Consider the following 16,644-nt stretch of genomic DNA (forward strand, 5'->3'; position numbering starts at 1 on the left):
AACGAATAAAGAATCAATAATGTAATAAAGATAAATTCACCATGTTGTAGTCTTCTCTTCTCATTCTGTAGTGTACTCTTCTCATTCTGTAGTCGATCGTGATCTGAAGAAGATTCAGAATAAAGACAAGAGAAAACAGCATTCAGACAACAAATACAAATATAATATGTGAACAATAACTAGAAATTACATGACCTAAGATATACTCAAAAGTATATGAATACACAAGTGTAAATATTGTGTGGATGAAAACTGACTTAATACTGAATTAACTTAATGATCACACTTTAGTTTGGGGACCAATTCTCAATATTAACTAACTAACTAACTAACTATTAACTGCAATGTTTGCCTCAAACTAATTTGCTGCTTATTAATAGTAAGGTAGTTGTTCAGTTTAGATATGGACTATTTTTTGGCTAAAGCCATGACACAACCAGTTTTAAATTTGGCAAAATGTCTATTTATTACAGTGATAAAGCAAAACCACATTAAGCCAGAATATTATTTACAACTTATATACACTGTAAATCAAGCAAAAATAACGACTTACAAAAGAAAGAGGAAAAGGGAGAAGAACGAGACCGTGCCAAAACAAAGAAACCAAACATAACCAACCTTACAATCTAACTCAACCATCAATATTCACAAACAAACCCCTATATAAAAAAAAGAAAAGTCCTCAGCGTCAAAGACACCCTAAATAAACTGCTCTATCTACCAGCCAAAGAAAACATACAATCAATTGGCACATGTGACTAAACTTGTCTTCTATATATTTACATTACATTTACACTTATTCATTTAGCAGACGCTTTTATCCAAAGCAACTTACAGATGAAGACAGTGAAAGCAATCAAAAACAACAAAAAGAGCAATGATATATAATTGCTATAACAAGTCTCAGTTAGGTTAACACAGTACACCTAGCATGGGATTTTAAATAATATAATAAATAAAAAGAAAACAGATAGAATAAAAAAAAGAATAGAGCAAGCTAGTGTTAGAGGTCTTAATACACACACACACACAGATACAATTGCATAATAAATGAAAAGAAAATAGAATACAAAAAGATTAGAGAGGTAAGTATTTTTTAAGAATAGAATTTGAGTAGTGAGTGTTAAAGTTAGAGGGTCAAATAAAGATGGAAGAGATGTGTTTTAAGCCGATTCTTGAAGATGGCTAAGGACTCAGCTGCTCGGATTGAGTTGGGGAGGTCATTCAGCTCGTTCAGCAGAGAGATGTTGCTGTCACAGGTCTATGGTGGGGGCTTGTAGTCTGTAATGGTCTGTATCCCCTGCCACAGGTTCCTAGTGTCTCTGCTGTCGTTGAATTGATGGGCTATACTCCCGGAGTGCTGTCTCTTGGCCTCTCTGATGCCGTGGGACAGGTTGGCCCTGGCTTCTCAGGCCCACCTCATCTCCAGCTCTGAAGGCAGCATTCCGTTAATAACACTACCAAGATATGTGAAATCATTAACATCCTCAGCTGGCTCTCCTTCGATGTTAACTGGGTCAGAAACAAGAGCATTAATACGCACAGTCTGCGTCTTCTGTTTGTTTATATGTAACCCATATTGTTTAGCATATCTGCTCAGCCTATTTGTTTTTTCCTTAATGTGAGTGTGTGTGGGAATCCATTGAATGCCATGGGAATGGTCAGATGTTGTTTGACACATAACCCAGTCAATGGTGATCAGGAATAGAAGAGGTGAGAAAATACAACCCTGCCACAAGCCAGATCTGACTTCAGATGACTCTGTCATTATCGAGAATGATGAAAGTGTTCACAAAACTTCCCAATAAGTTTTACAATTTTAGGTGGTATTCCATAAGCTCTTATTATCTTCCATAAGCTCTCTCGGTGGACACTGTCAAATGCTTATGTGTCTATGAAATTTATGTAAAGTGGTACATTTCATTCCAAACATTGTTCTATGACAGGGATCCTCAAGTCGGACCTCGAGATCCACTTTCCTGCAGAGTTTAGCTCTAACGCTAACCAAACACACCTGAGAATGATAATCAATGCAAATCAATGTCTTTGGGATCATTAGAAAATCACAGGCAGGTGACTTTGATCATGGTTGGAGCTAAACTCTGCAGCGCATTGGACCTCCAGGGCAAGATTTGAGGAAGGGGGCTCTATGATGTTGCGAAGTGCAAAAATCTGGTCTATGCATCCTCTCCCACTTCAAAAACCTGCTTCTTCTTCTCTCAATTTGTGGTGTATGGCTCTATCGACCATCTTCAACAGGATCCTACAGAAAACCTTGCTGGGAATAGAAAGAAGTATAATACCCCTGCAGCTGTTAAAATTGATGATGTCTCCTTTCTTGGGCAGTTTGAATATGAGGCCTTTGCTCCAATCATACAATATCATATACATATCTGCCTTTTGTAGTTCTATTTGCAAGGAATCAATCCCTGGTGCTTTACCAGATTTCATGGCCTTAATAGCATCCACTACCTCTTTTTTGGTAGGAGGGTGAATGTCTATTCCTTTAGTATTATTGGTTGGGTTAGGATTGACTCATCTGGTTCCGGGCAGTTTAGTACTTCTTCAATGTATTGAACCCACCTGGCAGCCTGTTCTTTTTCTGTTGTTATTAGCTTGCATTTTTTGTCCTTTAATGGTATGGAGCTTTTTTATGACCAGTAAGCTGCTTAGTAATCTTGTAAACCGTATTCAGTTTTCCCTGTAATGCAGCATTGTCGGCTTCATATGCCAGTTTCTCTACAAAGGTTTTCTTGTCATTTCAGACACTCTTCTTTACTTCTCTATCTTTGGTCTTATACTCTTCCTGAGCTTTCTCGGTGAGTCTGGGTGATCTGGCACGCAGTCGTTTTCCCTTAGCTACTCTTCTTTCTCTTCTTTTAGTGTTTGGAATAACGGCGTTTAGAAGAACGGAGTTAGGTAACGACGTAATTTTTTCAGTAACAGGCTAATCTAACTAATTACTTTTCCTGTCGTAACAACGCCGTTAACATTACTGAACGTTAAATGTGGTGCGTTACTATGCATTGATTTAATAAACTAAGCAATCCGAACGCACCCCTGGCTCACAGCGATTGAACAGGTGGGGTAATAACGAGATAAGCAATTATGATTGGCTAAGACAGAGTCATGTGTTTCATGGTAGCCAATCAGAGCAAATGTTTTTACACATGCAGGCACACGCGCCAGCGGCGCCAAACTCACACACACACACACACACGCAACAGCAGAGATTCGCAGCAGCAGCAGAAATGGTAAGTCAGGAGCAATCCGATGAAAAGCTGGCATTTTCAAGGTGGAGATATAAGCACTACTTCAAATTCATTGTGGTCAAAGGCAAGAACGTGCATGTAATGTGTACATGCAAATGTGTGACACGCATCTACAAAGCTGGTGGCCAACAACACTTTTCTTACAAAGATAATACTTGAAGTGCAGGATAAAACTCTTGCTGTCTGTTGATGTGCAATGCATATCGAAAGTTATGTACGAACACCTGTCTGTTCAACTCATTTCAACTGACTTGTGAAAACTGCAAAAAAATTTAATAAAATAAAAATATATTTGACATTAGCATTTAAAAAAAAAAAAATGTACAGTAACGCAAATAGTTACTTTCCTTGGTAACGAGTTACTTTTATTATAGAGTAATTCAGTTACTAACTCAGTTACTTTTTGGAACAAGTAGTAACTATAACTAATTACTTTTTTAAAGTAACGTTCCCAACAGTGATCTTTTTCTAAGTAAGTAAGTAAAGTTTATTTATATAGCACATTTATCACAGCAAAGCTGACCAAAGTGCTAAACAAAGTCAAAGATAAACATAAAATAAACAAAACAGATTATACAGTAAAACATAACTGATAAAAACTGTTCTTGACAACTGTATTAATTTGTTTAGTTAAAGGCCGTGTTGCAAGGTTAATTTTTTTAAACGAATTTGTGCAATTTGCTTGTTGGTAATAAACATTTAAACTGTTATCCATTGTATTTTATGTTGTTGGGTATCACATAACGGAATATAATATGAAAAAGTAGGCACTATCTTACATGCTGAGATAGGAAATTTGGGTTTTCATGAGCTGTATGCCAAAATCATCAGTATTAAAACAATAAAAGACCTGAAATATTTCAGTTGGTGTGCAATGAATCTAAAATATATGAAAGTTTAATTTATCATTACATTATGGAAAATAATGAACTTTTTCACAATATGCTAATTTTTTGAGAAGGACCTGTATAAATTAAAAAGGAGTGGCCCTAAAATGGATCCTTGAGGCACTCCACAGATAATAGGAGCAACAGATGAAGAAAACGTACCCAACTCAACAGAAAAAAATCTGTCTCTAAGATATGAATTAAACCACTGCAAAGCAATACCCCCAATACCAAACACATTTTTAAACGGCAGAGAAGAATATAATGATCAACTGTATAAAAAGCAGCTGTAAGATCAAGAAGTAGCAGAACTGATTTTTTTACCACTATCCACTGCAAGCAAAATGTCATTGAATACTTTAAGCAAAGCAGACTCAGTGCTATGATGTGCAGAGAAACCAGATTGGAGAGGTACTGTTAAATTATCTGCATTTAAAAAGGAAATCAATTGTGAATATACAACTTTTTCTAAAAAGTTTTGATAAAAATGAAAGCTTAGAAACAGGCTGATAATTATCATTTTCCTCCAAACCCTGTTTCTTAAGCAAAGGTTGAACTACAGCATGCTTAAAACATTTCGGGACTACCCCAGCACTTAGAGACAAGTTAATCAATGACTGAATGGAAGTCCCAATTTCAGAAAAAGAGGCCTTAATAATCTCAGAAGGAATGACATCAAGTGAAGAGGCAGTTTTGTTCATCTTATTGACCAAATCACAGAGTTCCCTCAAAGAAACATTTTGAAAACAAGAAAAGGAAGCCGGACCTGCCAGCGAAAACAGTGACAGATCTGATGACTGCAAGGTAAAAGAGGAGTAAATAGCTAACACTTTCTGAAAAAATTTCACAACGTTCCACATGAAACTGAAAACCTGGATTATATATTAAATTAAGAGAGCAAGCATTGTTGTCGAGCCAATAATACGATTTCTGCCTGGGTGACTTTAACTTAAAAGGTGCAATAACATCTAAAATATTAGAACAATTTGTATAGAGAAGAGAAGTCAGTTCATCAGGCCCAATGGAAGACTCAACAGCATTCAAAATAGATCTTTCAACATTGTTAGCATGATAGCTTTCACTAAACTGAGAAGAAATAGATGAATTTATACAGATGATGTTTTTCCAGAACTGCAGAATTCTCAGCATGGACATTAAAAACAATAGGGCCGTGATCAGAGAAGGAGACATCTTCTATGTTTACATCTTCTAGTTCTACAGCAACACCATTTGACAAAATAAGGTCCAGAGTGTGACCATGAACATGAGTCGCTCCAATTATATGTTGCATAAAACCAAAAGATTCCCAAATATTACCAAATTCACTGACCAAGGGTCGACCTGGGCAGCACACATGTATAGATGGTTTCAACGGCAACAACATAAACAAACGTTACTGCGAATGCACGCTTTTGTGGCCCCAACTTAACTTCCGGTAAGTTAGACTCCCAACAATAGAATCAATAACAACAGTCAAGTCCCTCTAGAGTAGATTTTTTTTTTTTTTTTTTTTTTTTTTTGATAACAAACAAAATATGTTTGCTGCGTAAATCAGGTGGACTTAATGAAAATCCAAATTAATTATTTCCGAGCAGGAGATGCATAAAGCGCGAGAAATAGAGGTTTCCCCGGTAACAGCTGCTACGCTCACAAACGCTGCATTATCAGGCATATAACATGCATGTCTTCCTTCAGAAATAGTGAATAAACAGTTTGCGTCTCCAATACGCATTAATCCACAAATGACTTAAGCTGTTAACTTTTTTAATGTGTCTGACACTCCCTCTGAGTTCAAACAAACCAGTATCCCGGAGTAATTCATTTACTCAAACAGTACACTGACTGAACTGCTGTGAAGAGAGAACTGAAGATGAACACAGAGCCGAGCCAGATAATGACTCGTTCACGAGTCAAGAACCGGTAGTTTCAGTTTTCGGATCACCAGCAGTTCTTTCGGACAGTTCAATTTAATAAAGTAGTTGAAGAAAACGGTTCACCGGTTCTTTTGCGCTCGATGTAAGGACGTCATTAGTGATGATTGCCCTTGATTCAAGCATTCGGTTTACCCGCGCTCATAACACTAGCACACAGAATCAGTTGCGTAGCCACAGGTGTGCCAGGGTGTGCCTGTGCCACCCAGAGTGGCAGCTGGCACACCTAAAAATAGATGCAGAATTATTTTTTATAGTCTCAATAAAAATGTTTACTAAACTTGGGCTATTGTTGTTTACTTAGAGAATATATATATTTTAAATCAACCCTTTCACGCATAAATTACAAATATTTTAAATGACCCCTTGTTTCCATGGCGACGCGTCATGATTGTCACGTGACACACCGCAGCCACTAACAGATGTATCGGTATTCGTTTTATTTAGTTTTTCATTTTTTATTAAAATATATTCACAAACTTGCTTACCATGTCAACTATCTGATATTCCGATTCTTTGTTTAAAGGTCCCGTTTTACGCGCTTTTTTGAAGCTTTGATTGTGTTTACAGTGTGCAATATAACATGTGTTCATGTTTCGCGTGTAAAAAAACACAGTATTTTTCACACAATTCACCTATCTGTATACCGCTGTTTTCACGGTCATAAAAACGGGCTGATGACTTTCTTGTTCTATAAAGTCCCTCCTTCAGAAATACGTAACAAGTTGTGACTGGGCCAACGGTTCCTGTGTTTTGATTCGACAGCAGCTTACAGCACGCTGCCCTCCTGCAAACGCTAGTTTTGAGAAGCAAGTGGGCAGGAGCGTGTGCTGGAGATGTATTTATAGTCACAGGAGCGTTTTTACTGATGAGATGCGCATGAAAATCGCAATCGTTTTTTTGCACAGCCCTAACATCTAGTTAACAAAGCTAAACAGCGTTGCCCTTTGTGTAATAAGTTACAGAAACTGTTAAACGCGCCAACTTAAATAATAAATACACTTACTGGTTGTGGTCCATAAACAACACCTTCTCCAGAAAAAGAGGAAACTGCTCCATCTTTCAAGAATAATCTTTGTGCGAATCCGGCATTAAACTGATTGAGAAAGTTGTCCTCAGCAAGCTGTCCTCAGCAAAATTTGCTGCACATAGTTTTACATGTGGATTATAATTTTCCAGAACCGAGTTAAGCATAAATTGTAACCATTAATCTCCAAGTACAGCGTCCCTAAGAAGCCCAAAGATGACTGGACTCAGAGATGAAAATAACAGCGTTTCAAACGACATGGTGACAAACACAGCTCTTCCTTCTCTGTCGGAGCGAAACAAGGCCACGCCCCCCTGTTTGTGAATTCATGTGGGCGGAGGTTAGTCAGAAAACTGTTTTAGTGACGTCATTACTGCAGGAACTAGAAGGATGTAGCCCAAACGGGTGGTTTTTTGTAGGCGAATTCTGTTAAATCAAATATATCTCGCTTGGCATTGAACTTTGAGCTTTAGAATTTTACAGATATTCTCAAAAAAATAGCATATTGTGAAAAAGTTTATTATTTTCCATAATGTAATGATAAAAATTTAACTTTAATATATTTTAGATTCACTGCACACCAACTGAAATATTTCAGGTCTTTTATTGTTTTAATACTGATGATTTTGGCATACAGCTCATGAAAACCCAAAATTCATCACAAATCTAAAACAAATTGCATATTTCATCCGACCAATAAAAGAAAAGCGTTTTTAAAACAAAAAAAAGTCAACCTTCAAATAATTATGTTCAGTTATGCACTCAATACTTGGTCGGGAATCCTTTTGCAGAAATGACTGCTTCAATGCGGCGTGGCATGGAGGCAATCATCCTGTGGCACTGCTGAGGTGTTATGGAGGCCCAGGATGCTTCGATAGCGGCCTTAAGCTCATCCAGAGTGTTGGGTCTTGCGTCTCTCAACTTTCTCTTCACAATATCCCACAGATTCTCTATGGGGTTCAGGTCAGGAGAGTTGGCAGGCCAATTGAGCACAGTAATACCAAGGTCAGTAAACCATTTACCAGTGGTTTTGGCACTGTGAGCAGGTGCCAGGTCGTGCTGAAAAACACAAAAAAATCTTCATCTCCATAAAGCTTTTCAGCAGATGGAAGCATGAAGTGCTCCAAAAATCTCCTGATAGCTAGCTGCATTGACCCTGCCCTTGATTAAACACAGTGGACCAACACTAGCAGCTGACATGGCACCCCAGACCATCACTGACTGTGGGTACTTGACACTGGACTTCAGGCATTTTGGCATTTCCTTCTCCCCAGTCTTCCTCCAGACTCTGGCACCTTGATTTCCGAATGACATGCAAAATTTGCATTCATCCGAAAAAAGTACTTTGGACCACTGAGCAACAATCCAGTGCTGCTTCTCTGTAGCCCATTCCTGCACATGCCTGTGCACGGTGGCTCTGGATGTTTCTACTCCAGACTCAGTCCACTGCTTCCGCAGGTCCCCCATGGTCTGGAATCGGTCCTTCTCCACAATCTTCCTCAGGGTCCGGTCACCTCTTCTCGTTGTGAAGCGTTTTTTGCCACACTTTTTCCTTCCCGCAGACTTCCCACTGAGGTTCACTCTGGGAACAGCCTATTCGTTCAGAAATGTCTTTCTGTGTCTTAACCTCTCGCTTGAGGGTGTCAATGATGGCCTTCTGGACAGCAGTCAGGTCGGCAGTCTTACCCATGATTGCGGTTTTGAGTAATGAACCAGGCTGGGAATCTTTTGCAGGTGTTTAGAGTTAATTAGTTGATTAGGTTAATAGCTCGTTTAGAGAACCTTTTCATGATATGCTAATTTTTGAGATAGAGCTGTATGCCAAAATCATCAGTATTAAAACAATAAAAGACCTGAAATATTTCAGTTGGTGTGCAATGAATCTAAAATATATGAAAGTAAAATTTTTAGCATTACATTATGGAAAATAATGAATTTTTTCAAAATTTTTTGAGAAGGACCTGTATTTATACTCTAACAACAACATTACACACTAATTAAAGTTTAAAACATGGAATCACGAAGAAGGGGACCTTTAAAAACCTTTATAAATTATCTTGATCTATAACGAGATGAGCGCTGCAGTTCAGAGTCCTGTCAGCCGGATTTAACGTACAGCACTTGAATTCCCCAGTTTCTCCCGAAATACATGAAAGTAAGTAGCTGTTAAACTGGACGAAGAATAGAGTAAACTTTATTGTTCTGCTATGTGTGTATGATATATGAATAAAACACGTCGGCAAATTACATTTGATTAGATAGTTTTTGCTGCTTCCATAGACATCAGTGTGTATTTTACAAACTTTACCAATGTATTGTTTTACTAGTGATTATGTATATTTAAATGTATGAAACCTAAAATAAATATTATGTGGTTGAAAACACTGCATATTAATTGTGATACATGACAAGCGCTGAGCGCGTCCGTCTCTGGCTCAGCGCCATGCAGCAAACACGTGAAAGCTGTTTGAATCTGGCAGTTCTGTGACGCCACTGAACATTCTTACTCATACTCTCAGGGGCACAGAAATAAGAATCCAATATATGGTGCAATAATGCTAAAAATGTTCAAATGTAATTTACATTTTAAATTATTTTTGTTAAAATATATCTGCCGACATTTGGACTGCCAACCAATCAGCAAATAGCAGCTGACTGTGACCCCAGCAGTCTAAGATCTAAACAGATAATTTTTGATTGCACATTGCTAGCTAGCAATATGTTGCAGAGCTCCTTTCTTAATTTTTTAACCTTGGCTTGATGGACAGCCGGACACAAGGCCTAACGTTACACCTGATGAGGATGTTTCTCCCTCCCCGGGACCAACATCAACAGACAGTGTTGCCAGATTGGACGGAAGCAGTGCGACAAAAATACTATCCCATAATTTTGCACAGTAATCTGACAATAAATGTGGCACACCCAGATTTTCATATGCACACCTAGAGTCTCTTTTCTGGCTACGCTACTGGTTCAGAATCAATCACCAAAAGAATCAGTTCGGTTCAGACGCTCTGTGCTTCACGCTGAATCACACATGCGCAGTATCATCAGCTCCTCGGTTCTCGAATCGGACGCGTCTGACAGAAACGGTTCTTGACTCATAAACGAGTCATTATCTGGCTTGGAACCCTAACAATTGTTTCATATACAATATTATATTACAAATTTTATAATGATGTTATATCTATAAATGTTTATTAATTATAATAAAAAAGCAATTGAGTAAATATATAAATGTAATTTCTCTGTATAGTTTAGCTCAGAAAAAAATAGAAAAAAATAAAGTGTATGTTTTTTTATGTTTTTTTTTTTAAAGGATTTTCTTCTGCTTACCAAGCCTGCATTTATTTGATCCAAAATACAGCAGAAACAGTAATATTGTGAAATATTTTAAATATTTAAAATAACTGCTTTCTACTTGAATATATTTTAAAATTTAATTTATTCCTGCCATATCAAGACTGAATTTTTAGCATCATTACTACAATCACATGATCCTTCAGAAATCATGTTAACATTCAGATTTGCTGCTCAAAAATTGTTATTATTATTATCATGTTGAAAACAGCTGAGTAGAATTGTTTCAGGTTTCTTTGATGAAAAGAAAGTTTAGAAGAGCAGCATTTATCTGGAATATAAATATTTTGTAACATTATAAATGTCTTTATCAATTGAAAACATCTTCATTAAATAAAAGTATTAATTTATATAATCCCATTTTTTATACCACGGTGGAGTAATACACTGATTTTCTGTCATGGACCTCCTGAATTAGCCTTGGCCACTCCCTGGCCACCCCAACATTGTGTGTCTTTTCATTTACGCAGATGACACTCAAATCTATCATACAGTTAAGAAAAACAACTCCACTGCAATCACTTCCCTTCTCCAACATTTAGAGGAGGTTAAATTATGCCCAAAATTTCCTCTTCTTAAACGAGGACAAGACCGAGGTAATTGTTTTCGGTTCAAATGATAACTCTCAGTGTATAAGCCCTGAGCTAGAAAGTTGATCCGTTTTTAGATCCTCATGGGTGAAGAACTTAGGTATTATTATTGACCAACATTTAAAATTTGATAGACATATCTCCTCTGTTAGATTCAGCTTTGTTTATGGTCTAAAATTAAACACTTTCTCACGCCAAAATCTTTAAAAAATGCCTGTTCATGCGTTTGTTATATCACGTCTAGATTACTGCAATTCTTTGTCAGAGAATAGACTTTAAAATTCTCCTCTTCAATTATAAATTCCTTTCATAACAAAGCTCCTGTCTATTTATCTGAACTTCTTCATCCGTATACTCCATCTAGAAGCCTTCGATCCTGTGACCAGGCTTTTTTGGTGGTACCTCATGTTAGACTAAAGCGTAGAGGGGTATGTGAGTTTGCGGTGGCAGGCCCATGACTCTGGAATACCCTGCCTTTAGAGATTAGACTGGCATCTTCCTTGTGTATTTTAAGTCCTTGCTAAAAACCTTTTTATTTTCTTTAGTGTATTGACTACTGTGATATGTACAAATTTTAAATGGATGGTTTTAAATTTGTGTCTGCTATATTTTCCATGTATGTGTAATACTCTTGCTCTTCTGTAAAGCACTTTAGTCAGCCTGGGGGCTGTTGTAAATGCGCTATACAAATAAAATTGAAATTGAAATGTATAAAACCGCCACTGTTTGAATTACCATTGTGTATGAAATGTGCTTCATAAAAAAACATGCCTTGCCTTAAAAATGATCTCCGTACTGCTTTATTTACATACAATATATGAAATAAGAAAACAAGTATTTTACCTCTGTTTTTACGAGCAAACACAGCTATCAGTATTCCAGCAATCACACTGAGCACAACAGCAACTGAAATCATGATGACTGAAGTCCTCCAAGAAATAAACATATTACCTGCAAAACAAAACAGTAATTAAGCACATTGTGTAAAATAAACATATTTTAATGAAATTATTAAAACATATAATGTTCAGTTCTGAGATGTACATAGACAGTAATATGTTTTAGCTTTGAATAATGTAATGGATTGAGCTGGTAATTATTAGATAGTTTTACTGCATCAAAAATACCACAAAAAGATGACAAAATAACAGTAACAGAAGTCAGTACTTACTTGAGCTGATAATCAGTGTCTCCAGCATGTGATGTCTCAGTCTGACTCTGCAGTGAATCTTGTTGTCGCTGTGATGTACAGTAGTGGTGTGTTTCACACTGAATCTGTCTGTGTTTCTCTGTGTCTCTTTAGTTTCTGAACTCAAACTGACTCCTTCACTGTCCAGCCACTCAAGATCAGGTTCAGGATACCAGCCTTCAGATTCACACTGAAGATGAAGTCCTCCTGAACGATCAAACCCATCTACAGTGATGACTGGAGGACGTCCTACAGCTACAGATCAACAAGAAGAACATTATGTTGTTGTTCTGGCTTTTTAAAGTTAGTTAGAGCATGTAAAGGCTGGAATACACTACACCACTTTTGCCCTGATTTTATCCCAATTTACGGTCTGGAGAAGTTGACTCTAGTTTTTGAAAGTACATAGTCTGCAGATCTGAGTTGACAGATATCCTAGAAAACCATGCAGTGTATGATGTACACAGACTCAGATTTTTTTGGATCAAACTTTTCAGCCAATTTTAGAACACATATTGTTTTCATTTGTCATGCGTCTCCTAGCAACAAGACCCATGTGAGTTTATCAGAAAAACTTGAAAGGCTGGTGTGTGATGGCCAGCTTTATTTTGTGATTAATTACAAAGTCTGTAAGTGTATGGTTTTAAAATCCGTAGGTTTTAGAAGTCGTGTATTTCAGCCTTTAGTTTTCACTGGTTTACTTACCTTCAACTCTGACTTCAACAGTGGTATCATCATACCAAGATTTGGACTCAATAAAACACTTATAAAGTCCTTCATCAGAGACTTGGACTGATGAGAGTTTGAGTGATGCATCTCCTCTCTGTAGTTCTTGATGATTCAGTTTTGTTCTCTCTCTGTAGGACTGACTCTGATCTCTGTTTCTGTCTTCATGATCCTCATAAAGATGCACTTGTGAGTCTTTCTGATCAGATCTAAACCACTCCACTCTCATGTCCACAACACTGGTGTTGGGTTTGACTGAACAGGGCAGAATCACATCTTCACCAGCTACAGCAAACACAGGATCTGCAGATCCCACGACTTCATACTGCTCTGTTAAAGAGAAAGAGTGCAAGTCTAATTAAATGTGAACCTCCGGTCAGTTGAACTGTCATCCTTCCAGGACTACAGTGTTCACATGTAAAGCAGTGACTGTCCTTCTCCACACAGCTCTGCATCTGATCATCTCTGCTTGAAAACACTGCTTGTGTCTGTTTTTCCTCTTGTTTTATTAAACATTAATAAATGGCTCTCTGTAAACTTAATTCTAATCAAGTAGCCATGTAATAAATGGCATAATGTACAGTGACCTGGTCACCTGAACTATAAGCTAAAGTTTAATTATAGCCTAAATATAGCTTCAGCTCTTTTCATGGGTGTGAATAATTACCTGATATTGAATCTGTAATTCCACTAATAATCAGCAAAGTCAAACAAATGAACTTCATCTCTAAAGGACACAAGGGGAAATAAAACATTTTAATAAACAGTCAGCTCGTGTTTTAACATGCATGTGTTCACTCTGAATACTTACACATCTACAATCAACTAGTTAAATTAGTCTAAAGCAAGACACAAAAGCAAAGCGTGTATCAATATGTAGTATTGTTTCAATTTATCTTTTTTTTTAAATGTATTTGTATGGTTTAGTATCACTTCTAGACCTAACTAACCGGTTAAACACATCTGAAGTCACACACTTGTTCAGGTAAATGTGTTTTCGGTCGGTTCTCGACTTACCTTCAGTTGAGCATTAATGTGTTCACAGGAGTTTCTGAAGAAATGATTTATATGATTATTAGATATTAACAAAATGTTGATACGAGAGTTGTTTAAGATCGAAAGGAGAACATCCTGCCTCAGTTTCTCTTTCACAATCTACCTGTTCACAAAGACACGCCCTAATCCTCCTGCAGCTGTATACTTGAAAAAATGTCCTACAGCACACAACAGACTGAGAGCAGAGGAGACGCTCCACACCATCATCAGAGACACCACAACATTCAACATCATGTTTATGAGCATTATACTGATCAAAAGTGACATCTATAATGTCAAAGATTTATATTTCACAAAATGTGGTTTCTTTTTATTCATCAAAGAATCCTAAAACAAAACATCACAATTGTTTTCAATATCAATAGCATCAAATCAGCGTTTTTGGCGCCACATATTGTTGTGGTTGTATCACTGACATGTCAAATATATATATTACACAGGCTTAGTGAACATAAGACACTTCTTGAAAACACAATTTAAAAAAACTTACGATCTAAAACATTTGAATGGTAAAGTTTCAGAAACTAAGGTTATAGTATACTATATGTATTAAAATGTTGAACATAAACTACGGAAGTTCTAAGCGGCCATGCATTATAATTTTTTTCCTTTTTGTTTTCTCGTTATAACGACTTAATTTTCTCGTTATCTCGACATAACGAAAGTTTGTTTTCTCATTATAACGACATGACAGTTTTACTGTTGCTATAGTAACGAACTCAACTTTGACAGGCATCTGATGGACAACTATGCAGGCGCTCTTACTGTAGCCTATATTTCTGCAAATTTAGCTTCGCCTAGGTAATAACGTCTACAATACTGTATATAAATAAAGGCTGATCAATCACTGTTGATTTTTCCAGAGACAGTACAACGAACGTTTTGTTTTTGTAATTAACATGTTTAAATGGCAACACCGCGAAATTAGAGCTGCTTGGATTAAACTCACTTTTCATTTTCCCTTTATTTGAAATAAAATTATATATAATTTGTAATTTGTAGTAGTCATTATATGATGTGGCAGATATCATGTGTGTTACAAGCTTCTGTTTGAAAAGAGCGTCCATGTGTACGTGTAATGTGTGTGTATGTGTGTGTGTAGAAAAAAACGATTACAACATTATAGAACAAAACTGAATTAAATAAGCCTATGGATTTTACATATACATCACATTTCTCATTAATATGGTTAACAATAAAGATTAGTAATAAGGAAAAGAAGCACATCAGCCTACATCGTTAAATCCCGTCCTACTGTAGATAAACAGAATACAGTGATGTCAACCTTGGTTTTGATAAGCAGTTATTTTATGACACAGAACGCGTTGGTGAAACTCATGCATCTAGCAGGAACTTAATACACAAAATATTCATATTTATTCAAGCATATTTAACATTTATGAATTAATTAAATGTCAGTAATGAAGACTGCACAAATTATAGCGATCACGAGGAAGGTCCGCGTACAGTAAAGTGTATAGTATACAACACCCCATCAGTTATATTCAGGTCTATAGTGCCACCTGCTGGTGCAGTTTTGTAACTTCTTAGAGAAAACTAGTTCGTTATAAGGAGAAAACGAACTTCGTTATGTCGAGAAAACGAACTTCGTTATGTCGAGAAAACGAGAAAATGAAGTCGTTATAACGAGAAAACGAGAAGAAAAAATATTATAATGCATGGCCGCTTAGAACTTCCGTAGATAACCAATACACTTGTCAGGCTAATTATTTGATTTCATTCAAGTTTTCATCATTAATCTATAATTTATCTGCAATATATTTCCCCACTGTAGATTTATTTGATTAAAAACTAATCACATAAGTACATATATTTAATCAGCTAGTATGGCTTAATAATGTAAATTGTCTTAGCTACTGGAAAAAATTTTACACTAATAAATGTCATTTTTATTTTCATAAAACAAAAAAAAAAAAAAAAAAAACCCAGAAATATCCACATAAATTGTAATAATAATAACAATGCATAAATGGAAGAAAATTATTTATATTGATCAGTCTGTAACTCAGTGGTTTTCTGGCACACACCTGCTCTGTCAGGTGTTCATCCTAGCGCTCAAAGACACCTTCACCATCCAGGTTCCTTCAACACACACAACTCATCCATCACGGCTCTGTGAGGGGCTCGAGAACAGAATCATGCATCAGAATCAGATTCAACAGCTGTTAATCCTACTTGTTTCAGACCACTCGTGTTCCGTTAATGTCACTCAATTTAAATTATCAAACGTTGCAAGGGAAAATGATGAAGAATAGCTTTTCTATTGCTAATGTGTGTAGTTCCACCTAAGCTGTTTTCAGACCTTTCAGTCATACAAATAATCAACCATCTACAGATCTCTCTAGTGCACATATGCCTCTGTGTGGTCATAGCAGTCATTGCAGATAAAAAGGTGTGTTATTGGTTGAAACGCTCAACATTGCAAAAAGCAATGCATTAAAATGAATCTTTGATGCAACTTGAGCAGATATAACTACAAAATGACAATTGAAATGTGCATTTAAAGCACTAATTTAAAAAAATTTCTAATTTAAATGCAAATATAAGCATTCAAACTTAAGTTACAGTGTTATTTGTTATACATT

At 36.5% G+C, this 16,644-nt stretch overlaps 1 protein-coding gene across 2 annotated transcripts in view; it reads right to left on the bottom strand.

Annotated features, from left to right (window-relative positions):
• Positions 1-16,644, bottom strand: part of LOC113048347 (butyrophilin subfamily 1 member A1-like) — a 120,347-nt gene that overhangs the window by 25,247 nt on the left and 78,456 nt on the right. The window contains exons 1-6 of one of the 2 annotated variants that reach the window (XM_026210135.1): positions 14,000-14,136; positions 13,650-13,709; positions 12,962-13,312; positions 12,239-12,511; positions 11,911-12,018; positions 41-103 (exon numbers count right to left, since the gene is read on the bottom strand). In XM_026210135.1, the coding sequence (XP_026065920.1) occupies positions 41-103; positions 11,911-12,018; positions 12,239-12,511; positions 12,962-13,312; positions 13,650-13,707 (853 nt within the window). In that variant the 5' untranslated portion in view covers positions 13,708-13,709; positions 14,000-14,136. Of the gene's footprint in view, positions 1-40; positions 104-11,910; positions 12,019-12,238; positions 12,512-12,961; positions 13,313-13,649; positions 13,710-13,999; positions 14,137-16,644 lie in introns of those variants that run through there. The other variant, XM_026210125.1, reaches the window with a different exon arrangement.

This window comes from Carassius auratus, chromosome 3 (genome assembly GCF_003368295.1).
Source record: "Carassius auratus strain Wakin chromosome 3, ASM336829v1, whole genome shotgun sequence".
Taxonomy (NCBI): Eukaryota; Metazoa; Chordata; class Actinopteri; order Cypriniformes; family Cyprinidae; genus Carassius; species Carassius auratus.